Raw genomic sequence first — 27,382 nt, forward strand, 5'->3', positions numbered from 1 at the left:
CTGAACACGCGGTTCTTATGTATGTACTTAGATCAATGCAGCTGCAGCTTATGTATAATAAAGTACCGCAAGAGTAGAATGAGAGAGAGAGAGTTTTAAAGTTTTTAAAGAGCGTCATTCTGTTTGTTCGGACAGAGTTCCGTTTTGTGTTACAGTGGTACGAAGTTTATTCGCAGGCCCGAATTTCGGCAACATTCCCCTCCAGCAAGCGAGCCACTGGAGCTTGCTTCATTTTTCCCGACATCGAGGACTGCTAACTTTACTGCTGGTCTGGAGAGGACACCTAGTTGTGTCTGTACCTTCGCCTGCCGGACTTGACCATCTTCTGCGGTGGTCACTTCGACCACTCGACCCTTTGTCCAGGTATTACGACGCTGATTTTCGTCCACTATAAGTACAATATCGCCTACACCAATTGGCTTTACTTTTTTATGCCACTTGGACCTTCGTGTTATGTTTGGTAGCATCTCTTTGACCCAGCGTTTCCAAAATAGGTTGGCGAACATCTCACTCTGGCGGAGCGACCATTTATAGTCGATTTGTTCCGGATCGCAAATCGGTTTTTCTCCATTTGATGAGCCAAGCAACAGGTGATTTGGCGTAAGAGCTTCTTGGTCTTCGTCGTCCAGGGACACGTATGTCAGGGGCCTGGAGTTGACCGTCATTTCCACCTCTGCCATTGCGGTAAGAAGACTTTCATCTGAGAATTTTTGATTTGGTGTTATACGGTATAACACGGTTTTAACGGAACGCACTAAGCGCTCCCAGGCTCCTCCCATGTGAGGAGCTGACGGTGGGTTGAAGTACCACGATATTTCCTGCTGCGACAATTCTCGGTGCATTTTTGCATCTTCCAGTTGAAGTTTGTCTTTAAGAAAGGCATCGGTCCCTCGAAAATTAGTCCCGTTATCGCTATATATTTCCATTGGTATGCCTCGGCGCGATATATGGCGTCTTAAGCCCATTAGGCATGAGTTTGTGGTTAGACTATGCACGATCTCAATGCTTATTGCTCGCATTGTGAGGCAGGTTATCAGCATGCCCCACCTTTTCAATGACTTTCTTCCATCGATAACTGTTAGTGGCCCAAAATAATCAACTCCTACATACGTAAACGCTGGCTTGAATGCACCCAGTCTAGCCCTCGGTAGGGGCGCCATTAAGGGTGCCATGGGTCGAGCACTACTCAGCTTACATTGTTGGCAATTTCGACGAATCCCTTTAAGGAGAGGTCTTAGTTTTGGAATAAAATATTTTTGCCTCACCTCATTTACTGTTGTCTCATGATTCATGTGATAATATTTTTCATGGTAGTGCCGGACTATCAGCTTTGTAACCCAGTGTTGGGTGGGTAGAGCGATTCGTCCTTCAGGGATGCCAGCGAAGCGACTGGCTCTATCGCGTACACACAATACCCCATGGTCATTTAGAAAGAGTTGTAACCTCCATAGTGGACTGCTCCGGCAAACGTGGTGGCCGTTTTCGATGGCTGTGTACTCTTCGTTGTAACATTCTTGTTGTATGTTCCGGTAAAGAAACATTCTGGCTTCATTAATTTGGGATGCCGGTCGGTTTGTATTCTCATTTGATATACGTATTTTCTTGATCAATTTCCTCTTATAGGCAAGCCAACATGCAATTGCCCTTGTCAATCGATTCCATTTTGAAAAGTACTCGTAATTGATTCTTACTGATTCCCTTCGCATGTGAAGGAAACGAGGACGCAGTTCCTCAGTGGCTGTCCTTTCATTGGTAGTTTCCGTCGGCCAATCAGCGGGCGGTAGTTTTAGGAATTTGGGTCCTTCGAACCATTGTGTATATGTTTCAAGCCTATGTTGTCGTTTTGGTGGCGATGTCCGCAACATTTAGTTTGCTTGGTACCCATCTCCAGTTTCTGGCATCTGTGAGCTCACATATCTCGGCTATCCTAAACATTACATATTGTTGATATCGTCGTGGATCTCCAATGAACCAAGCTAGAACCGTTTTCGAGTCGGTCCATAAGTAACATTCCTCAAAGTCGATTTCATGTTGTGCTATTATATTTTTCATCAGTCGCGCTCCAGTTACTGCTGCCTGTAGCTCCAAGCGGGGTATCGAAAGCGGCTGCAACGGAGCTACCTTGGATTTGGCTGAAACGAGACTCAAAAGTATTTGGTTATTTTGTACGATACCGAAATACGCAACGGCAGAGTAGGCGTCTTCTCCCGCATCCACGAATACGTGAATTTGAACTCGGCAGTCTTTTGCATGCCAATTTTTAAAATAGCATCTCGGAATTCGCACGTTCTCTATCAAGGGTAAGAAGGACAGCCATGATTGCCACATATCCTGCAGATTGGGTGGTATTTCCTCATCCCAATCAATCTTCGATCGCCAAACTTGTTGAAGCAGTATTTTGAGATACATCATTATACAGGATACAAAACCCATGGGGTCAAAAACTGACATCAAAACTTGTAAAATTTCCCTTTTGGTTGGTGCGACTTTTGTCGCTATTATGTTGCGCTTCAGGCGTACAAACTTTAGTGCATAGGTGAAGGCATCTTGATGTGGGCTCCACCGCATGCCCAATATTTTCTCATAAGAGTGTATCTCTTCACTGTTAAAGAACTGTTTTTCGTCGTAGGTTGTTGTGTCGCAAAGTGCAGCGAGTACCCGTTTGGAGTTCGAACACCACTTGCGCATATGGAAGCCCCCGCGTGGACTTCTCTAACTTCCTTCGCTAATGTAATGGCTTCTTCTTCTGAATGGCATGAATCGATGTAGTCGTCTACATAGTGACTTGACTGAATAGCTTTAGCTGCCGCAGGAAACTCGTCCGCGTGTTTCTTAGCGTTCAAGTCGCGCACATAGTGCGCTATACAGGGTGAGCACGTGGCTCCAAATGTCAACACATTTAATTGGAAAGTTTCTACGACTCCGGTTGTCTGATTTTGCCATAGGAATCGTTGTGCTTTAGCGTCTTCTTCTCTTACTGCTATTCGATGGAACATTTCGGCGATGTCACCGCTCACGCCGATTGCTCTCATCCTAAAGTTGTACATAATCTGCAGCAAGGGCACGAGCAAATCGGGCCCCTTTAGAAGAAAGTCATTTAGGGCTACTCCTGATGATTGAGCTGCCGCGTCCCACACCAATCTTACCCTGTCAGGTTTATGTGGATTTCGAACAGTAAAAATGGGTAAGTACCATGCGTTTTCGGGTTTCTCCCTGGTTTCTTCCTCTGGCAACTTTCTGGCATAGCCTTTGGCTATCAAGTTTTGTATTTGATTATGTAGCTCATTCGCAAAATGAGGGTCTGCTGCCATTTTCTTTTGCATGCATAAGAGTCGTCGTTTTGCTACCGGCAGGCTATTTGGAAATACACGGGGGCCATCTTTCCAAAGCAATCCCGTGGTGTACGTCCGCGAGCTGTAACTAACAGTATCCTCCAGAATCTGTAGAGATCGCTCTTCATCAGGGGACTTGGTAAATATCGGCGGTGATTTTTCCTCCGTTAGCAAATGTTTTTTAACCATCTCATGCAAATCCAGATCGCATTGACAGCGATGCAGGTTGAGTCCTCCCCCAGATCGTCCCGATCCGCCATATATAGTCCATCCTAGTCTCGTTTTTGCAGCTATTGGTTGCTGCCATTTTCCTTCGCGCACCTTTAGCGAAGCTATGAGATTCGGATTATTACTGCCGATTATCATTTGAGGCATTGCGTTAATGAAGCTCGGGATAGGCAGGTTTTTTAAATGCGGATATCTCTGTTTTATCCTATCTGCTATCATCGTCTCGGCTGAAAGATCAATTGACTTAACCGTACAGACTTCATTTACTTTAAACAATTTATTGCCCAGTCCTTGTTTTGAGATTTTCAAGTTCAGCTGCTTGGATTCCGGCTCCTGCCGACTAACATCGCCGGTCCATCTAATGCATAGTGGATTGGCGAAACCTTTCACTTCGAGCGCATCAGCCAATTTTTCTTCTACAAGTGTTAGAGTCGATCCGTCATCCATAAATGCGTAGATATCGACGGATTTCGAATTGGAGTGCAAAGTGACTGGAACGATTCGAACATAGCATTCCGGCTGGTTGGTTAGTGACCCACGATGATTGTGCAGAACGCTTTCCGTCACGTCCTTATGAAGGAGACGGTGATGTTTTGCTTTGCAGCCATTTATGTCGCAAGCTACGCGACTCCAGCAGGATCCCTTGTGGTTTTTGAGGCACTGAGCACATAGGTGATGGTTATTTATCGCGTTCCACCTGGCTTCGACTGACATCCGCAACAACTTTTCGCAAGACACTGGTTTGTGGTGTCCTTTGCATATCGCACAGACTGTGTTTTTAGGGCTATCTGTAGGCGCTGCGGTATGTGTATGCATCACTCCTCTGTTGATTCTCTTCTTGTCGCTTTCTAGTAATATGTTGGGCGTAGATACGCGACTCGCCGCTTCCGCCAATTCAAACAACCAATCCGCTAGGTGCTGTATGTTCGGGTAGGGTATGGATTTTGAATGTAGAGCCCAGTTAAGCATCATATCAGGTCCCGTCTTCTCGATAAGCTCTTGTAATAACGTAGGGTTGTTCAGGTGCGCATCTAGCTTGCTTGCCCTAATGGTAGCGCACATATTTTTCACCGCAAATGCAAACTCGATCAGCGGTTCTAGCTTGCCCTTTGGAGGAGGCAAATTTCGCACATTCTCCATCAACAGTTTTATTATGTGTTCCGGGCGTCCAAAGTACATTCTCAAAGTACTTATAACGCTCGGCAGCATTTCTGGGAACAGTAGGCTGTCTCCTATGGCTTCAAGGGCCCTACCTTTCAAACATCCTCGTTGCTGTATCCACCGATCCGGGTGCTAGTTTCATAGGTGCTTATGAAAAGTGGCCATTCTCTTGGATCTCCTTTGAAAACTGGTAATTCCCTCGGCATTGATTGTCGAGCAGCTACTTGTTGTGGTGTTATGCCGTTGGTTTTGCACGGCATGCTCTGCGCTCTGGTACTCGTCGCCTGTGGAGTATTGGTTGCACTATCATTCGTCATCATTATGTATCGATGTATTCCAGCAGCATGTTGTGGATGATACTTCGCTTCTCCGTTTGACTGTACTCTCGGGTTGAGTAGGGCGTACTTACGGCGCAGATATTCCTTTCGAGGCACATTTCGTCCTCTAATTGTTGCAAAAGTATTTGCTGATCTTCCGGCATTGCTTCATCTTCCACGTGTTGATCTTTGTTGCCTGGGTGGTTAACCTTTAAATGGGATTCAGTTTCGAGGTTATGTTCACCTTCATCACACACGTCTCGCACATCCAGGAACTCGAGGTGGCACTGTTTTTCGCTCCGCAGCAGGTGCAGTGGAATTGAGATGCACACCTGGAGCATGTGAGCATTTCCTGGTTGGCCGGCTCCTGGCACAGACCACAGTTTCCAGTCGTTGCCATGTCTATATGTACGTAATTTTACGCGTGGTAAAATTAAAATTTGTTCTTTCCTTGGGATTTGTATTAGTCCCTCCTCTTTAGGTCTCCGTAGCTCTACTACACCGTAGGAATTAAAGAATTTGCTCAGAATTCTTTACGAAAGAGTGAATTTAATTTCACGTAGAAATTAAAAGAATTTCACAATAGAAATTAAAAAGAATTGTTGCTCGTTCGACTAGTTAATCTAGCTCTGCTAGTGCCTTTGAAATAAATTTAATCTATTTAATCCTCAAGTTAGGTCAGCGTAAGCTTTTTAATTCTGCAAGTAATTTCAGGTTATTTTACAAATTTCTTATAACTAATAATTATACAATCTCATTCCACTTACTCTAGTCTTGGCCTCTTGACTACGAAAAAACAACTGAACACGCGGTTCTTATGTATGTACTTAGATCAATGCAGCTGCAGCTTATGTATAATAAAGTACCGCAAGAGTAGAATGAGAGAGAGAGAGTTTTAAAGTATTTAAAGAGCGTCATTCTGTTTGTTCGGACAGAGTTCCGTTTTGTGTTACAGTGGTACGAAGTTTATTCGCAGGCCCGAATTTCGGCAACAAATGCTAAGGCCAATTCTATTTAAATATTGACGAACATGGATTTCGTTGTGTTCAGTGCTTAATTCCTTATAGATCTTATTTTTATGATTTTTTTTTTTTTTTTTTTTTTTTTTAAATTACTTATAATATTCTGTTTGTTATTATCGGTTGATCGGTAATGTTTGAAAATTTTATAATTATTTTATTATTAACGTTTCATTGATGATTGACATTGTTTATTCATTTGTTCCTAAAGAATTCCTAAAGAAAGACCGCATCCAACTCCATGTCTTCGTCAATAGAAAACCAATGGTAGCTACCTTGGATTCAGGAGCGAACAAGAGTTTCATAAACGAGGAAGTGGCTCTTCAACACTTCGCTCCGTTCCTTCTGCGAGACATTCATACTAATATTAACCTTGCCGATAATACTCGAGCAGCAATCAAAAGCTCTCTTAGGGCAACCATCAGCCTCGGGGCACAGACCGTGCATATGACCTTGTTAGCGATGCCATCGATGATGGATCCCCTTATTCTAGGAGTGGATTTCCTTCGGAACATAGGAACTTCTATACTTTGTGGAGGTTATCTATTACAATTACCTTCTTTCGATAAGACCCACAGCCCAGTCAATTGTACAATTCAGCCATCCCTCGTGGCGGAAGACCCCACGCAGCCTGATGCTCATATAAATCAACTGGATCCTGCAAAAACGTCCGCTATGCCCAAGGATACCTCTGACTCTCAGCATAGCATCCAACCAGTATGTCAAGCAGGCTCAGTTTTGCCGCCTCCAACACCAGACGCTGTCTGTAAAAACCCATTCCGCCGACCCGGCAGCAAAAAGGAACCGGTAACTGAGGTGGACGCCCGATTAGCCTCAGTAGAAGCTGAGAGCCGTGACAAGGACTTAAAGCCAGAACTATCATCCAGTATGGAACAGGAGACTCTAGAGCCGGAACTTCAAGCGGTTCTTGACGCGGAAATCATTAAGTTCGACGGACACAACGGCGTTACCCAAATAGCAGAACATCTCATTGTATTGAAGCACGATCGACCCATGAAGCAGAGGTATTATCCCCGTAATCCGGCCCAACAACAAATTATCAATGAAACCGTAGACGCACTGCTGAAGGAGGACCGTATTGAACCATCCAAAAGCCCTCACAGCGCACCAATCGTGTTGGTAGGTAAGAAAACCGGTGACACTCGCATTACTCGCTTACCCCTTGCCTCATATACACCACCATATCCTAGAGAAATTGAGGAACGCGAAGTACATTTCTACTCTAGATTTAAAGAGCGGATGTTGGCAAATACCCTTAAAGGTCAAAAGTAGAGAGTGTACAGCCTTCACAGTGCCCGGACGCGGGTTATTCCATTGAAAAGTCATGCCCTTCGGCTTACATTCTGCATCTGCCATGTTCCAGAGGGCTTTGGATAGTGTGATTGGACCCGAGATGGAACCACATGCCTTCGCGTACCTAGACGATATTATCGTAATCGTTTGTGTTACAGTGGTACGAAGTTTATTCGCAGGCCCGAATTTCGGCAACAAATGCTAAGGCCAATTCTATTTAAATATTGACGAACATGGATTTCGTTGTGTTCAGTGCTTAATTCCTTATAGATCTTATTTTTATGATTTTTTTTTTTTTTTTTTTTTTTTTTTTTTAAATTACTTATAATATTCTGTTTGTTATTATCGGTTGATCGGTAATGTTTGAAAATTTTATAATTATTTTATTATTAACGTTTCATTGATGATTGACATTGTTTATTCATTTGTTCATGCTCCCTTTAATTTCCCTAAATTCCTTTCTTTTTTTTTATTCTTTTTGTGTAATAAGTATGTTGTTGTTTACAATAATTAGGTATGTATGAAAAATCGTATTTAATAATTTTTTGTTTGCTTGTGTTTTTGTATTTTATATTATATATATGTATACCTGGTTTTTTGCTAAGGCTTTCTTGTCAATCGTTTTATTTTTGACTTGTGAATTTTTTGCTTTTTCTTTCTAATAAATGTGACCCCCTTATCTTTAGTGACAATATGTTTTGAAACGCGAGGAGTCAATTTATTTCTTCTATTTTCTTTTCTGAATACTGTCTCGTCAGTTTCCACTTCTGGTGGATCCTTCCTTTCTTCATTTAGTTTTAAAGTTCTTTTTTTATTTTGATCAGATATTTGTTGAGCAATCTTGGGGTATATTTTTTTTTGATAATGGTCTAAGTCTTGTAAATAATCGTGTTCGTTAGTAAATTTTAATGCTTTTTGAAACAAGTGGGTTCGACCCGAGAATAATTCAAAGGGTGTGAAATTAGTTGCAGAGTGTATAGCATTGTTGTAAGTGATCAATGCTTCAGCGAGGATATCGTCATGTATTGTGGGAGTTTTTTCAGTTTTCCTCTTTCCATTATTAGTCTGTAAATTTCTGTTAAAGACGAATGAAATCGTTCAACAGGGGCGTTACTTGAAGACCGTTGAAAAGATGTGACATGTCTGGTGATATTGTATTGAGTGCAAAAATCAATGAAAAGATTTCCTGCGAACTCTGCACCCTGGTCACAAACAATCTTTTTAGGTATGCCATGAGTGCACATAAAATGTCTGATTGATTTTACTATATTTAGGCTATCTCTTGCTGGTATAGTGTACCCAGCAACAAATTTTGAAAACTTGTCTATTATTGTTAAAACATTTTGATGGTTAATGGTGTACAAATCGATATGAATTATGTCTAATGGGAGTTTTGGGACCTCTGTTTCCTGATAGGGAACTTTTTGCGGATGTCTATCGTATTTCAGGGTTTGGCATAAGTCACAATTGTTTATTGTTTTTGTAATTTTTTGCTTCATATGTGGAAAATATATTGTTCTTTTTAAATGGGCTAGAGTTTCATCAATTCCCCTGTGATTATTATAATAGTGATAGTGTCTAATTTCTTTTTCTTGTTCATCCTGTGTGGTACGTTCTTCCAAAAACTCTGTGCATCTAACAAGTTTATAGAGTGTCCTGTTTGAAAAAAACTGTGAAAAAACCTCTTGTACTATTTTGAATATTGTGTCAGTGGTAAAAATTGCACAAGTTTTATTTGGTTTTAAAATAGTTTTCAAAATTCTAGTCACGACTTTTTTATTAAAAATGGGTTCTGATATAATGCGGCGAAGTTTGTTTTTAAACGGGCTTTCGATTTTGATGTTAGAAACTGGATCTTTGTTAAGGATAATTTGGATATTAAAATCGTTTAAACATTTTTCCGAAATTGCTATAAGTTGTGAAATGTTCTCCAGGCCTGAATGTACGGTTTCCTCACATGTCGCCTCGACTGATTCTTGGTCATTTAAGTTGATATCAAGTGTTGTTCTGCTCAAGGCGTCAGCAATCACGTTTTGAGACCCCTTTTTGTATATAACTTCGTAATCGTACTCTAACAGTCTGAGCTTCCATCTCACCAATTTGGAATTTGGTTCCTTGAAACTCATAAACCATGTCAGGGGCTTATGGTCAGTGACAATTTTAAATTTTTGACCAAAAAGATACGGTCTAAAATACTTATATCCCAGAATATAAGAGGCAATGTCCCGCGGACGTTTGCTGCGTACTAACTTGCGTGCATTCCCGGTCTGTGCGTGAACCAGTAACGGCAACTTGAACGCGTCTCAACAGTGGACCGGCAGCGCTGCATAATACAGAGGACAGCATACGATCTTCCCGGCCTGTGCGAGGACCAGCAACGGCTACTTGAACGCGTCTCAGCAATGGACCCTCTGCGCTACGAAGAGCGCACTACCAAATAATTATACCATACACCCATAGGGTGAAATGGTATATTAAAGTCGCCAAAATGTATGTAACAGGCAGAAGGAAGCATCTCCCACCCCACAAAGTATATATATTCTTGATCAGGATTAACAACCGAGTCGATCTAGCCATGTCCGTCTGTCTTTCCGTCCGTCCGTCCGTCCGTCCGTCTGTCCGTCTGTCCGTCTGTCCGTATGAACACCTAGATCTCGGAGACTGTAAGAGCTAGAGCCACCAAATTTGGTATGTAGACTCGTTTAGTATGTAGAGTGATCAAGTTTATTTCAAATTTTGCCACGCCCCTTCCCGACCCCGCAATTTAAAAAAGGCGTTTATCTCAAAAACTATTCCAGCTAGAGACACCATATTTGGTATGTATATTCGCTTAGTAAATGCACACATTTTGTATGCATAAAAATTTTGCCACGCCCTTTTCCTCCCCCGTAATTTGAAAAACTTGATTATCTCCCGTATTTTTTTACTAAATTTGATCAAAATCGGACAAAAAACAGTCGAGTTATGCATATAAACGTTTTTCCATAAGGCCGGAGTTGGCCGTTGGCTGGTGGGGGCGCTAGGGTGCTCGTATGATTGAGTGAGCGAGATACTAAGATATGCTTGTAAAAAGCATGTGAAAATGCATTTGTTAAATAAATATTATACATATTTGCTTTACTGGTGTATGGTATACCTAAGTCGGCGAGACGACTTACTTACTTCATTTTTTATGCAAAAAGAATGCGAGTTCTGTGTCAAATAATCATCAAATAAGAAAAACTTTCACATGTACAGTAAAGCTAAATGAAAGTTATCAAAGAAAAAGAAAATTGCCAATCATTGCTTCAATCCGGAAGGATAGCAACTGGACAAGGATCATTATCAGGACTACTCACCAATACAAGGATTAACAACTGGACAAGGACCAACGACTGGACAAGGATCAACAAGGACATAGGACAAGGACATTCATCGTCATGCTGAACTAAGCATCAAGGACACAAGATTAATGCAAAGGACATCAGGAAATTCGGCAGAAAGGACCACTATTTTCTCATGGATATTCTAAACAGTAATCGGAGTAAACTTTTACTTTCTTTGGACAACATCGAGGGAGATTCAATCACGTCCCCAATAACTATATTCTACATTCAAGGATTTACCTATTTCAAATAAACAAACCGGATCGAATTCTACCAACAGGCAAGACCTTTCTTATATACATTTGAACCATTGCAAAGATTTTGTTATAAATATTTAAACCAAACACCACCTCGAAAGTTCCTCGGCGGCGATAATCCCCCTTTACGCGTCACCGTTTCTTACTCTTCTTTGAACAAACATATATACATTTTTTATATTATTCTGAGCCCTCCCTAGCAGAATTTATTAAAAATTAAATAAAATATATATATATACGCATTGGTCAAATTGCATATCCACATCATAGTCTATCGGTTTACCGTAGCCATGTTCAATCAGTATCGCGTAGCCTACTGGGCGAACTCCGAGACCCTTTAGCGGTTTATCACTTATACTACGACTCCGAGTCTTTACTAACATACTAGCAATGGGCGTTCATTGGATAAATCATCGTCGCAAAGCCGAATTGGAAGTCCTTTGTGACGAATTCGGATTAGACACCTGTGGAATAGTGGAAGACTTAAGAAATCGGTTCCGTGAGTTCGCCTCAAGGGAGGATCATCATCCTGAGGTATTGAGTCGACTCGCCGAAATCGAAGCCCAATTTAGTGCCGGGGACAAGAAATTAGATGTAAAGCCACAGTCCAGAGCACCGTCGCCTACTCCTGAAGGAATCATTTCTCAACTACCGGTGCCACAAGACCCCAACTATCGTTCGGAATCGCATTCTGGTTCTCGTTCCGCTCAAAGAGCAAATGGAGCAAATAGAGGCTCGAGCTGCGACTTACCGTCTGAGTTTGGAGACACTACCTCCGATGATAGCCATCCTATTGACCGGACGGGTCGAAAGCTGGTGGCAAACCAGCGGCTATCCGGAGATGACATGGGTCGACTTCAAGTCCGAATTCTTAGAGTTCTTTCTACCCCACGCTATTTTGAGAAACTAGAGGATAGCATACGCGCTCGAAAGCAACGCTATCAGGAACTATACAAGGAGTATCTAATAGACCTTCGTTTGATGATGAAGAGGGCTCATTACTCGACGTTACAGGATCTCGACAGGATCTACGAAAATCTTTTACCAGACTACAAGCTGTATACCCGACGAAATGATTTCCAAACGTTACCCGGCTTAACCAAGTTGGTGGTAAATTATGTGACGATTCGATTGGAGCAAGGCAGCGAGGACTCAACGCATGCCTGGAAAAGGAGCAACGCCGTTCAAAGTAAGTCCTTGGATCGTACGCCTTCCAGCCTAAACGGGACTGCTATATGTCAACTCTCCGAAGCACTAGTAGATAATAGTACAGCTTGCCGCAAATGTGCGGGAGCTGGTCACTTTGCCCGAGAATGCACGAAGCCCCGTGTGTTGTTCTGTTGGCAATGCGGACGAAGGGGGGTACCTACCATCGAATGTTGCCGTCGTTCGGGAAACGGGCAAAACCTCCGTCTCAATCTGGGCCAGACGGAGGGACCAGACCAGGACCTCAGCCCAGTAACCCACTCCTCCTAAAGAAAGACCGCATCCAACTCCATGTCTTCGTCAATAGAAAACCAATGGTAGCTACCTTGGATTCAGGAGCGAACAAGAGTTTCATAAACGAGGAAGTGGCTCTTCAACACTTCGCTCCGTTCCTTCTGCGAGACATTCATACTAATATTAACCTTGCCGATAATACTCGAGCAGCAATCAAAAGCTCTCTTAGGGCAACCATCAGCCTCGGGGCACAGACCGTGCATATGACCTTGTTAGCGATGCCATCGATGATGGATCCCCTTATTCTAGGAGTGGATTTCCTTCGGAACATAGGAACTTCTATACTTTGTGGAGGTTATCTATTACAATTGCCTCCTTTCGATAAGACCCACAGCCCAGTCAATTGTACAATTCAGCCATCCCTCGTGGCGGAAGACCCCACGCAGCCTGATGCTCATATAAATCAACTGGATCCTGCAAAAACGTCCGCTATGCCCAAGGATACCTCTGACTCTCAGCATAGCATCCAACCAGTATGTCAAGCAGGCTCAGTTTTGCCGACTCCAACACCAGACGCTGTCCGTAAAAACCCATTCCGCCGACCCGGCAGCAAAAAGGAACCGGTAACCGAGGTGGACGCCCGATTAGCCTCAGTAGAAGCTGAGATCCGTGACGAGGGCTTAAAGCCAGAACTATCATCCAGTATGGAACAGGAGACTCTAGAGCCGGAACTTCAAGCGGTTCTTGACGCGGAAATCATTAAGTTCGACGGACACAACGGCGTTACCCAAATAGCAGAACATCTCATTGTATTGAAGCACGATCGACCCATGAAGCAGAGGTATTATCCCCGTAATCCGGCCCAACAACAAATTATCAATGAAACCGTAGACGCACTGCTGAAGGAGGACCGTATTGAACCATCCAAAAGCCCTCACAGCGCACCAATCGTGTTGGTAGGTAAGAAAACCGGTGACACTCGCATTACTCGCTTACCCCTTGCCTCATATACACCACCATATCCTAGAGAAATTGAGGAACGCGAAGTACATTTCTACTCTAGATTTAAAGAGCGGATGTTGGCAAATACCCTTAGAGGTCAAAAGTAGAGAGTGTACAGCCTTCACAGTGCCCGGACGCGGGTTATTCCATTGGAAAGTCATGCCCTTCGGCTTACATTCTGCATCTGCCATGTTCCAGAGGGCTTTGGATAGTGTGATTGGACCCGAGATGGAACCACATGCCTTCGCGTACCTAGACGATATTATCGTAATCGGAAAGACGCTCGAGGAACATCTCTCACACTTGCTTGAAGTCTTCCGACGTCTACGAGAAGCAAATTTAAGGATCAACCGAGACAAATGTCGTTTCTTCAAGAAACGGATCCAATTTCTAGGTCATGTCGTCAGCGAGGACGGTATCCATACCGACCCTGAAAAGGTAGCAGCTATCTGCAACCTTCAGCCCCCAACCAATGTCAAGGAGTTACGTCGATGTCTCGGTATCGCCTCTTGGTATCGTCGGTTCGCGCCCAATTTCTCCAACACGGTACAACCTCTCACAAGTTTGTTAAAGAAAGGGTTGAGTTGGTTTTGGAACTTAGAGCAACAACAGGCGTTCGATGCACTCAAGACACGTCTCACCACTGCCCCTGTCCTAGCTTGTCCAGATTTCGCTGTAAAGTTTTGCTTACAGACTGATGCCAGCGATGTTGGCCTCGGCGCAATGCTCACTCAGAGTATCGACGGTGCAGAAAGAGTCATTGCTTACGCTAGTCGACGTCTCTTAAAGGCGGAAGAAAACTACTCGACCACTGAGAAAGAATGCCTATCAATAGTCTGGGCAATCAGGAAATATCGTTGCTATTTGGAAGGCTATTTGGCTCTCAAATGGCTAAACTCGGATAGAAAATCCCACGGTGCGTGTGGCCAGATGGGCGCTGAAGTTACAACAATACGAGTTCGAGGTACATTATCGACGAGGAAAGCTGAACGTGATTGCCGATGCCTTATCGCGGCAACCTTTGGATGTGCTCCACTGGGCACAACTAGTAGAACCGGAATGCAAATGGTGGCTAAAGATGCGGCAGCACGTCACGGAACACCCTACGGATTTCCCAGACTATATATTCGAAAACGGCCAGATTTATCGCAGACGAGACCCCCACCCCGATGACCACGATTCTACACCTTGGAAACTATGCGTTCCCCTAGAATTTCGAGACCAAGTACTAAAGGAATGTCACAATGTGGTGACGGCTGGCCACTTGGGAATCAGGAAAACCACTTTGCGAGTGACCCAAAGATACTTTTGGCCTGGCCTCTTCCGAGATGTCGCGCGTTACGTTAGATGCTGCCTCGTCTGCTCGCTCGGCGGGCAAAATGCTCACCCGTCAAGTCGCGGAGTCGTTGGATACCGTGTGTACTGACTTTATCGGGCCTTTGCCGCGTTCTAAGCAAGGTAATACGATGCTACTAGTTTTCTTGGATTTATATAGTAAATGGGTCGAGATGGTACCACTTCGTAAGGCCACTGCAGCCGCTTTGGAGAAGGCATTTCGGGAAAGGATCTGGGCCCGATTCGGCAATCCTCGTATCCTCGTGAGCGATAACGGTACTCAGTTCACTAGCAAGCTTTTCAAAAACTTCTGCAAAACGTCCGGAATTATACTCCAGCATACCGCCCCCTATTCTCCACAGCAGAATCCTACCGAGCGCGCAAATCGAACAATCAAAACCATGATTGCACAATACCTGGAGAATGGGCAAAACACGTGGGATCAATGGCTTCCAGAAATAACACTAGCGATCAACTCAAGCGTCAACGACACCACCGGATTCAGTCCAGCCTACATCATATTAGGACGGGAACCCCGTATGCCCGGCGCCCTTAGTGACCAAGTAAGGGATGTCCCCGGTAACGAACCCTCAAGTCCGGAAGAGCGCACCCGACGAATGGAAGATATTTTCAAGCTCGTACATGAGAATCAACTGAACGCGACCCAGAATCAAAAGAAATACTACGACCTGAGGCGACGTGACTGGCGTCCAAACATCAGGAGCATGGTCATGCTCAAGCAACATGTGCTGTCTAATGCCATCGAAGGGTTCAATGCCAAACTGGCGCCTAAGTATAAAGGCCCATATAAAATAATCAAGTTTCTTTCCAGCAACGTCGTTAGACTACAAGAAACCCAGGGGCGTGAACGACGTACCGCCGGTCTGGCTGACTTAAAGGCCTTCAATAGTGACGACGGCGAACCACCAGAACTTGGTCCTTCTGACGACATCGGCCTCGGGACACCGCGTTCCCACGGCCCGCACGAGGCCACCGATTAAAGGTCTTTCAAGGGGACCACTTGTTGGTGGGTGCGCCTGCCCAACGTCCCACTCCTTTCTAAAGAGGGGTTCTCCGCGCCGATGCTAGGCAAGAATTGTCTAAAACCATTGTATCTTAGTTTTAATCATAGCATTTTTGTAAACCGCACTCATAGGGCCCCGTTAGTACACTCAGAAGGCAGGGTAGTTTTAACGCACTTTATATTTCACAGTATGTCACAGCAAGGAGAAAACGATGGCGATCGTGCGGCAGATATAGCCCGGATCGTCGAAGAAATGGTAGCCGCATGGGAAAGAGAACATGGCCCTGTCATGCCCGTCCCTCCCATAGGCGATGGTGCACCGGAAGAACCTGTCCGACTTTGCCGCGTAGAGTTGGCCCCGACAGACATCCCTATGGAGCGTCCATCAGGGAGCAAGGGTCACCAGGGCGACCGAAAACCACCCGACGAGGCTCAACGAGTTGCAGATTATGCGCGACCGGAGCGCGCCGTGATCCTGTCGGTGCTCAACCTCCCCCCTTAGCACAAGATATTGGACCCTCGGAGTCTGTCGGCCCCATTCATACAGAGGAAGAGACGATCGTCTCGGCCGCAGCTACATTCTTTCGGTCAGTCCCGGTACCCGTGTGCCCCCAGATATGGCTCTCGGACAATATCGACAAAACATGGTCACACCCCCGCTTCCCCAAACGGAGCCCCTCGTCTGGCCGGCAGAGCGCGTTTTCCAGGAGGAGATGTTCGTCCTGCCGTACCCAGGGCTGGACCCTGAGGAAGTACTCGCCGTCCCAATGGAGCACTACAGAGTCCCAGCCGCCGATGACCCGGGATCCCAGCCTCATTCTCCGTCCCACTGTGTATCGGACACCCCTCCGAAGCCACCGGAATGGCTCGTCGACACCCCCGATAGACGAGTACCCGCCGAAGTCCGAGATCGGGTGGCGGTACTACGTCAGGATGGACCCCGCAGAAACCACCGTTTCCTCATGTAGGCAGACGACCGACTATTCCGCATTGACATCAAGATGCACGGGCGAGTCACAGTCCATTTCGTCCGGTCAAAATAAAGACACCGTGTGACGAATCACATTTCTTCTGCTAGAATCCCAAACTACGCGCATTGCGAAACAGTGAGAGAAACCAACAAGTGCCACCAAGGGAAAAAACCAAGACTAGAGAGAGATCCTTCAGGAATAACAGGTGAGCCCGTGACCAAAGTCCCCCTTTATTTCTACTTGAGTGCGGTAGGGACCCAGATTTCCAAAAATGTTTAGGGTTAATTAATTATTAATAAATATTACAACATGATCACTTAATCTAACCCGGCATTATTTCTTTATTCGGCACTGAACTTTCGTATACCCTTTCCCTTCCCTTTTCCTTGCCCACTTAACCATTTTGAATGGAGCCAAAGGATCATCGGACTTCGGCAGGATGAGTTATTCTCCTGCAGTCGAAGTCAGTCGTTGGTCCTAGGCTCAGTCACCCAGTTCAAGAGGCAACGGATCTCGGCCAAACGGGCTTCGCTTGGCAGACGAGATCAGTCGTTGCTACTCCTCTTGGACTCTTCTTCTACTCCTTTCCCTTCCCTTTCCCCCCTTCAGGTGGTCTCGATCCCTTATCCTAATACTCGGCAAGGTCTCCAGATCAAATAAATGTTCTGTAGACTGGACTCTGGGACTGAGAATTGTACCCCAGCCAGAGCTTCCTTACAAACGTTAGAAGTATTAACACTTGCTGATCCTAACTCTAGTGAATTTAATTCTGCTGCTAATGTGTTGTGGGAAAATGTTAGTTGTACGGGAATACAACAAGTCGCACATGTCAAACAGGCTGCAGTTGTCTTCAGATGCTCCAGAAGACATTCCTTGTGAAATCTGTGTCTACATGGAGCGTTTGCTATCAAATCCGTCGCGTTCATTACTTCATTACATATACCGCAAAATGGATCTTCTATTGCCGGTTGGGCTATATTTTCATTACTACGAAACATGTTAAATGTGTATGTTCCAATAAATTTTACTAAATATAAAAAAAACTTTTCTCAATATCACTAAGGTCTGTCTTTCCTCTTGCTCAACTTGTTCTTAGATGTCTATTCTTAATCTGGGTCTAAACATTTGTTTTCTTCTTTGGCCTTACTGTATCTAATATGCCTATTGCCGATTTGAAAGTGGATAAGCTTGAATGACTGGACTATATCCGAAACACTCCAGAACGTAGTAATTCCAAAATAAATCCTCCATGCCTATCTAAATCAAATTTTTACTACCATAGCATTTCCTGAAATATGTATCTAAGGCTAGGCTATCACGAAACTCACTTGGTCAACCAATCCTCATTTCGGAATTGCAATCGCATTTCCAAAGATCGTACTCGTGCTTTCTAGAATATGCACAATAACTTGTAATCAAATGGAACTTTAGTTGTTCCTAAAAATTGTAAATATGGATGGACTATTCGAGCTTTGTGGGACGACCCATCATTTGAGAATCTTCCTCAAATGTTTGAAAAGTGGTTTGTTTATGGATTTGTTGGACGGGTTCCACGTTGGGCGCCAATTATTAATATATGTAGTCACCAGAATGGGTTATGGTTCATAGTTCTCGCTCAACCTACTTAACATCTAAAAGTCCCGAGGTGTTAGTGGACATAGTCCTTTTTACAAGAACTTCATTTCAGAAGTAGAGGCACTAAGGTTGGGGATAAGTCTTTAACATGAGCCGGATCCTCCGAAAGCGTTATGGTTCGTTGCGCTCATTAGTTGTTGAATTGACAAAATGATTAAACCACCAGTGTGATCAGGTTCGAGAATGCGCATTCTTGCTATGCTCGGGTCTAGCTCGTCGGATTGGTTGGGGTTCTTTCTCCCCTTTCCACACTCACTATCATTAATAAATTTAATGCGCGTAATGAAAACTAAACTAACTACTAAAAATTAAATGTGATGTTGCTATTATTACTATCGCTAAGGTGCCAATTCACCACAACCTAAAGAAAGAAGACAAACATGAATAAAGAATGTGAGAGAACTTAGATGTGAGGAGTCTCTCTTCTTTACCCACCCGACCATGACAACTGTTCTAATTCAAAGGTTGTCCCAAAACAATGTAGTTTTATTTCTTTTATGACATCTTATGAAAGTTCAGCAAGGATACTTGATACACACGATATTAGAGTAACTCAATTCATTATTTCAGTTTCGACAATAATTTTAGGTTTCTTTGCTTATTTCCTAACAAGTTCGAAGTTTTGGATTAATTATATAAATGACAATGAAATATACTCCATAGGTTACCATACGCATATCGCTCCATTAGAACAAACAATTAAAGTAGGATTCTTAACTAGAGATTACTTAAATACTATAAAAAAAAGGTTTAAAGCTCGTAATGAGCGAAAATGAACTACATTTTTTATTTTCAGCAGTAGGCATCTCCCTCTCAAGACGGTGTATGTGGATTTTAGGTTTTTGCCTAATTTATGGCCTTACGTCACTGTATGTGAACCATGGGGCGTTCGTCGCCTCAAATTTTGGAAACTTCAGCCACGAAATTCCGAGGCCTAGGCTTTCTGTTAGCGCTAGCACGGATATTCGGTACCTCGTTACGGCTGGGACTGTGAAAACATGAATTTAGGGTCAGGGTCGGGTCAGGTCAGGTCAGGTGAGGGAATCATAACCTCAAATATACAAGAAAAAATATCACCTTTTAACTCTTTCACTTTTAATAAACTAACCGAACGGTTAGGTTTGGCACTGTACTGGTCATCAAATGTTGCACCGATTTAGGCTAATTAATTTTTTTATTTTTTGTTTGTCCACCACCACGTGGTATTACGACTTGAAATGTCTTCAAGTAAAAATCACTATATAATTTATGCAACTTATCGCTTCGGCAGAACAGAATAGAATAAATTTTGAGCTTAAGCACGCGTCTTATGCAAAAGAATTTGCGAAGAGAGCTTTCTAACGGGTCTTTTCCCAAATGTTGCGACGTGGCGTCTTTTCATTGGGCGATGTGAGCGTGGGTGTCATAACTGTACTCAAAGCTGAAACTCAACCCTGTAATTAATTTGGCCCTGGTCGTATCAGTGTAACCGTTCTGTTATTTTCTCTTCATGAAAGCGCGGTTGATTTAAAAAAAAATCTCTCATCCTTTTGAAAGTTAAATATTTTAGAGAAAATCCGGTCACTACATATTTTGTTATCAACCCTAAGTATCTGGAGGTGTCTGGGAGTTTCCCGAAGTAGTAGTTTCTGTTATCCTAACGTTAAAGTCTATTGTAACAGAGGTAACAACAAATGTTTTTATTTTTCTAAAGTACCTGTCAAGAGTGGTCATTTTTTTTTTATATATAATGTTTTATTCAAAATTTTCTTGGTTTATAATTGCTTGTGTGCATATGTATTTTTAGATCTTATCTAGTTCATTAGCTTGGCTTAGAGCTCTTTCGGCTATAGAATTTCGGCTTTTAAGATGTCAATATATTTATGTGCATATAAACATATTCAAGTGCACAATTATTTTTTATTATATATATACAGCGTTGCCGGTCATCCTCCCTCGTTTTGGTGGTCAGTAAGTCTATATCCACCCTCTTCTGCTGGAGTAGTTTAAGCTTCTGGCCTCCTGCTTTTGTTGCTTTCTTTGTTTGTGTAGGTACTCAGATATTGTGAGCGGCGAGTTACCTACCCGGTCACCACACCAACGAATTCACCTTCAACTACACAAACCATGGACAACACATCAAAAAGGGCAACAAATAACACATATGTAGATATATACGTACATACATATTTACACACATACATATATCCATACATACATATATAGACACCTACATATATACGTGACACGGCTGATACCCGACCAACACGATACGTCGCTGGTCGTCGCTCTCTGTTTTTGGTCGCGTTTAAACCCGGCTTTTATCCTACAAAAGAGTTATTCAGTGGTATTTCCATTAAAAGTGCAGCGCTACTCACGGTGCTTCTGTTACCCATCCCTCCTGGTCTCTGTGATCTGGAATCTTTTGCTGTTTTCGGTCGGTCTCAAGACTCCCCCGCTGTCGTTGGTGGCCAGAGGGGAGCGGTGGACGTCCCCTCCGTTTCCCGACTTTCGCCGTTGCCTGCGTAGTGGTGAGGTGTTTGCAGCAAAGAGGAGCAGGAACAGGAATCACACACAATGGAAAATAAAACTAAAAGTGGTGTGGTAACCAGCTGACTGCCGGCCCTGCCAAGCCGCTCTTGGAGACTCATCATCAGCGAGCAGAGCTTTTGCACCGCAACAACCCGAGCTTTTAAGATCCCCTCTTCCCCTAAGCCAAGCTCAAGCAGTTTATAGCAGACTTTTCGGCCCCGCGGCGAACAACTGATCGCTAGCGGTGCCGGTAAGCAAGCGGCCACCTGGCCGTGGGTCCAGGTTCGATCCCCGGCTGTGCCGTCAGCCACTTGAAATAATTTAAATATATTTATATTTATATTTTATATATAGATATATTTATATTCATCTGTTTATATAAATATATATTGTATCTGTTTATAACTATTATTCTATACTGGCCACACCCCCCTTGCCAATCTTTTCGACCTTGAAGACAATACAGGCGAGGTTGCTCAGCCACAGAGTGGAGAGATGTTACGCTCCCCGCCGCCACAGAGCAGAGCAGCTGTTGCCCCAAAGAGCAACTCTCCCATGGTGCGACCTGTCACAGCAGAAGCTGATGTCGCCAATAGCAGCGCAAGAGCAAATGGATCGACTGTGGCACTGCAAAGCGGCTTAGTAGCAGCGTCACCGGCGGCTACGACAATTCTGTCGGCAGGCGCCCATACGAGTACTTTGCATGCACCAGCTAAGCGATTCAGAAAGGAGGCAGGTTCTCCAGGCGGAAATTTTCCGAAAAGAGCCAAGTCAATGCAACAGCGTGGCGCCACGATTGATGATGAAATCGAGGAAATGGGATCCGTGTTGCAGCATATAATCGAAGCCACCAGCCCATTGAACGAGGCAAAGAAAAACTCCGATGAGGAGAAACAAGTTGAAGATGCCTCTAAGGGCGAGGTAAAGCGGCAACGTTATATAAATGACAAACTAAGGCGTCAGTTCCTTAGGCTAAAGGTGTTGCATGAAGCAATCAGCGTCTTTGTTGCAACACACATCAACGGTGTAGAAGCAGTACCAGCAGTAGAGGTATCGGAAAATTTGCCAGAGGTCCGCAAAGCAACAAAACCAAAGGTAGCAAGCCAAGCAGTGGGAGCGGAACCGGTGCGTCAGCAGCAGCATCAACAGCGGCACAGTACTGACTGGCAAATAGTGGCACCTAAACCGGCAAAGCGAGCACTTCCGAAAAAGCGGCCCGCCGCTATTCTGGTACAAAGCAAGGGCGGCATGTCATACAGCGATATGTTGAAGATGGTGACCAGAAGCCAGGATGCAAAGTTGCAGGCTGTTGGCGATAGCGTTCAAAAGGTGAGGCGTACCGCAAAAGGCGATCTCTTGCTAGAGTTAAACCAAGTCGGCGCTGAAAATGTCAGCAAGATACAGCAGGACATCGACACAGCTCTTGAAGGCCAAGTCGAGGCTAAATCGTTGGCAAATCTTGTCAGATTGGACGTGTTGGAAATGGATGAAGAGGCCACCAAAGCAGAAATATGCCATGCAGTATTGACGCAGCTAAGCCTAAAGGTGACAGAGGATGATATCAAAAGCTTGCGTCCTTCCTATGGCGGATCCCAAAAGGCAATTCTATGCCTTCCGGCAAACGTGGCAGAACCAATTTTGAAAGCGGGGCAGCTAAAGATCGGCTACTCAGTATGCAGAGTTAGACTCAACCAGGACGCAACCAGATGCTACAGATGCCTGGCATTTGGGCACGTAGCGGCTCGATGTCAAGACCCGATTGACAGGACGAATTGGTGTTTAAAATGTGGCAGCAAGGACCACAAAATAAGAGACTGCGCAAATAATGCCAACTGTTGCCTATGCACAGCCAGAGGCGTCACCGAGCGGGCACATATAGCTGGCAGCCCTAGGTGTCCATCCGCAAATGCAAGCGGGCAAGAGAAGCCGGCCCCACGAAAACGCCATGTTTAATTTTATCCAGTTAAACTTGAATCACTGCGAAGCGGCTCACGAGCTTCTGAAGCAGCGGGTGCGCGAAACGAGGTCTGACGTGGCAATCATAAGTGAGCCTTTTCGTAGGATGTCTGCTGAGAATTGGATATGCAGTAATTCCGGCAAGGCCGTGCTTTGGGCATGTGGCAATCCCAATGTACAACTGCGTTCGAGCCTAGCAGGCGGGCATTTTGTCAGAGCCTTAATAAACGGCAAGTGGATCTACAGCTGCTATTTCCCGCCTAGTCTAGACTATCTGGACTTCTGCGAATCGCTGGACGAACTAGTGGCGGACGCGAGAGCGCACAGCCCGTTCGTAATAGCTGGAGACTTCAATGCGTGGGCCCAAGAATGGGGCAGCAGCATAACAAATGCTCGCGGGCGCGCCGTTCTAGAGTCGCTAGCCTCATTAGACGTCGCACTTCTAAACTGCGGCTCTCGCAACACGTTCAACAGCGCAGGCAGAGGATCAATAATCGACCTTACCTTCGTCAGCAACAGCTTGGCGAGATTTGCTGCATGGCGGCTGGATGACAACTACACAGCCAGCGACCATGAGGCCATCATTTTTTCCCTTGGACAGGCAGCTCGACCACAACAGACGCGTACCCAGGCAGTGGAATTACCATATAAAGCTGACACGCTTAACACCCAGGCATTTACAGCTGCAATTCACGATGCGACGCTGGCTGCGGGATCTGCTCAAGGCATGGCAGACCAGCTATGTGGCATGCTGGCATCAGCCTGCGATGCGAGTATGGCCCGCTCCAGACCTTTCAACAAACATCACCAACCAGTCTTCTGGTGGAATGATGAAATTGGAGATCTGCGAAGGGCTTGCCTAACCGCAAGAAGGCGTTACCAAAGGGCAAGGAAGCGGCTGGACGTAAACTGGCCACAGTTGCACTCCACTTTTAGCCAAGCGAGAAAATCTCTGAAGAAGGCCATCCTAGCAGCCAAAAAAGAGGTTTTCCTCAATCTGTGTGACTCAGCTGAGCACGACCCCTGTGGTAAGGCCTATAAACTAGTTGTAAAACGTATCCACGCAAACCGGCAATCCGCGCCAACAGGTGCCGCGGACCTCAAAAAAATAGTCGACGCTCTCTTTCCAAGCCGATCGAACCTTTTTAGCGCATCGCCCATCGCACCTGCAAGGCTTTCTAGCATCGATGCAGTCTCCACAGAAGAAATTTTAGTCGCAGCCAAATCGCTCAAGCTCGGTAAGGCCCCAGGACCGGATTTATTCCCGAATCGTGCAGTCAAACTGGCTATGACGCTACGCCCAGAAGCATTTGTTGAAACCTTTAATAAATGCTTACTGGAGGGAGTTTTTCCATCGCAGTGGAAAGTTCAAAAACTGGTATTGCTGCCAAAACCGGGGCAGCCACCTGACGTAGCATCCTCCTACAGGCCGATTTGTCTAATAGACACAGTCGGCAAAGTCCTGGAAGGACTAATCAACACTAGGTTAAACGATCTAATCAGCAGGAGCAATGGCCTCTCGGAAAACCAATTCGGCTTTCGGAAGGCAAGGTCGACGATAGATGCAATCAGCAAAGTAGTTAATATTGCTGCAAATGCAATCGAGGGCTCCCGGTGGAAGGGCGGCTCTAAAAAATACTGCCTGGTCGTCACAATAGACGTTAAGAACGCCTTCAACACAGCGGACTGGGGCTGCATCCTGGGCTCGGTGTGTAGGCTGGAAGCGCCGGTATACCTGCAAGCCATCATACGGAGTTATTTTGAAGGGAGAGTGCTGCGATTCAACACAGATGAGGGCTGCGACAGTCGCCACATTTCTGCCGGGGTTCCACAAGGGTCTGTATTGGGCCCGCTACTGTGGAACATAATGTACGACGGCATTCTGAGGATCCCTCTACCACAAGGATGCGAAACCATCGGATACGCAGATGACGTGGCGTTGGTGATCGTAGCCAAGGATCTTGCGACGACTGAAGCGTTTGCATCCTGCGCGATTGGAAAAATTACAAACTGGCTTCACTCAGTCGGTCTCTCACTGGCAGTGCACAAAACGGAGGCGGTGCTTATTAGTAGTAGGAAGACAGTGGAAGTGGCGAGGATACTAGTAGAGGGATCTGCGATTGTCTCAAAGCGGGCCATACGTTACCTGGGTGTATGGATAGACACTCGTCTATGCTTTCGGGAACATCTGAATCACGTACATACCAAGGCGGCGAGTACGGGGCAGGCCTTGTCCCGAATCATGTTAAATACCCGAGGCCCGAAACAGGAGCGCAGGCTGCTGCTAGCGAGTGTGCTAAAGTCAGTGATATTGTACTCAGCGCAAGTATGGTCGCAAGCTATTCACGTCCCGTCATACAGCAGAGGCATTAAAGCCACATATCGTCTATGCGCACTTCGAGTGTGCAGCGTTTTCAGGACCGTTTCGGAGGACGCTGCGTTGGTAATTGCGGGTATGATCCCAATCGACCTACTTGCCGATGAAGCCAAGGCGATCGCCGTAGCTGTCAGCCGCGGCACACCCAAAAAAGAGGCCAGCTCTGAGGCGAGAATTCGGAGTCTTGTGAATTGCCAAAGACGCTGGGATGCCTCTAGCAAGGGAAGGTGGACGCATCTCCTCATCCCAAACGTAACGGAGTGGACGGAGAGAAAACATGGGCAAGTTTCCTTCCAACTCACACAACTGCTTTCAGGTCACGGATGCTGCAGATCATACCTGCACCGGTTTGGGCACGAGCATGTACCCTTCTGCTTGGTCTGCGGCAACAGCACAGTCGAAGACGCAAGACATATCCTGTTTGAATGCGTCAGGTTCAACAACGAGCGACAAAGGGTGGCAGACCTGATCAACACTGCCCTTACACCTGGCAACTTGGTCACAGCTATGCTGGCCAAATCGGCGAACTGGGACGCTGTATGCGGCTTTGCGGGTGTGGTCTGTCAAAGCCTTAGACAAGAGGAACGCGCAAGAAACGGATAAGTATGCTAGCAACACGTTTTTGCGAAGCAATTCCCCCTTGGACGTCCCGCAAAAATTTGTTTCGTATTATGCCTGCAGTCCGATTGGAAACTTTGTATATTCTTGTTATTGTTTTTATGTTATAAATAAAGGAATTAAAAAAAAAAAAAAAAAAACCTACATATATACGTACATACATATTTACACACATACATATATCCATACATACATATATAGACACTTACATACATATATACATAATTAACTGAAGGAGAGAACGGCATTGTCGCCGAATAAAAATGATAATTGTGTGTTGAACGTCAAACAAGACGGAGGTTTTAATTTTATAATAAAAAATACTAAAAAGTAAATAAACACAGGGAAAAGTTACTCCTTTTCCTCGAACACGACTTGGCCAAGATGTTAACTGGCGCAGCTTAACGACTTTAGGGACGGAAAAAAGTGCCCCGAAGGAACCTACGTTCATGCATAAGTATCTAAGTATCAAAAAAAAAAAAGGTTTTAAATAATGATTCACAAATATTTCATTGGTAAAAAAAAAAAAAAAAAAAAAAAAAAAAAAGAAAAGTATTTAAATAATGATTCACAAATATTGCATTAATGCATAAATTGTTGCCTAATCGTGCTAGAGATTGTTAAGTGTGCTAAACCTGTGTAACTGTATCGGACAGAGCGATAAAGACAACAAAACATGTACATATGTACATACATATACATACATACATATGTATGTATAAATCGTCAATGTGTACTCCATGATATTGATGTTGGTGTTGCATTTCAGTTTCACTCGAATTTAAAATATTTCATCATCTTTTTCAAATTTTTGCTTCGGGTGTATTCGTTCCCCCGAATTCAGCAATTCCCGTTAATCACATACACACATGTATATGGGTACAAGCTGCGTAACAGGCGACAGTGTCGTTTGCTACATTTTGCAGACTTGCGTGTCTCGTCAGAGTGACGGAGATGCCGCAACGGTACAAAGTTGCTTCGCGACAAGCGTCTCCACTTCATCATCTTTTTGGTCTGACCGCGTCGCGGTACAAGCTGCGTAACAGGCGACATTGTCGTTTGCTACATTTTGCAGACTTGCATATCTCGTCAGAGTGACGGAGATGCCGCAACGGTACAAAGTTGCTTCGCGACAAGCGTCTCTATTTCATCATCTTTTTCGTCTGACCGCGTCGCGAGTCGCACATTTTGGTGGCTTTACGTGTTCCGTTAGAACAGAACGACAGCGATGTCGCGACAGTCAGAATTGTTTGACGAGTGGCGTCGCAAATTTTGGAGTGCGTTTTGTAGTTTCCTAACCTTTGGGCAGCGAGTCATTTAATTTTCAACCGCCTTGGAAGCAACATCAATCTTCAAAAAAAAAAAATATATATGAAAGAAAAGTAGACAGAAGTCAAAGTGTGTGCAAATTAAACAACAAGCTGTGAAATTCGAATGCTTCAAGTTTGAGCGAGCAAAGGCCCAACAATATTAGCCGAAAGTGAAAGGGGTAAGGTACATATATATATATATATAGATAT

The 27,382-nt window shown here is 44.6% G+C and overlaps 1 protein-coding gene across 1 annotated transcript; it reads right to left on the reverse strand.

Annotated features, from left to right (window-relative positions):
* Positions 1 to 2,525: 2,525 nt before the first annotated feature.
* LOC124462016 lies at positions 2,526 to 4,739 on the reverse strand. Its single transcript, XM_047013415.1, has one exon. The coding sequence runs from the start codon at positions 4,737 to 4,739 to the stop codon at positions 2,526 to 2,528; it is 2,214 nt and encodes a 737-aa protein (XP_046869371.1).
* Between the last annotated feature and the right edge of the window lie 22,643 nt (positions 4,740 to 27,382).

Source organism: Drosophila willistoni, unplaced genomic scaffold (genome assembly GCF_018902025.1).
Source record: "Drosophila willistoni isolate 14030-0811.24 unplaced genomic scaffold, UCI_dwil_1.1 Seg829, whole genome shotgun sequence".
Classification (NCBI taxonomy): domain Eukaryota; kingdom Metazoa; phylum Arthropoda; class Insecta; order Diptera; family Drosophilidae; genus Drosophila; species Drosophila willistoni.

Excerpts from the sequence above, each read along its gene's own strand:
- LOC124462016 (XM_047013415.1), bottom strand. The coding sequence starts at position 4,739 with ATGTACTTTGGACGCCCGGAACACATAATAAAACTGTTGATGGAGAAT.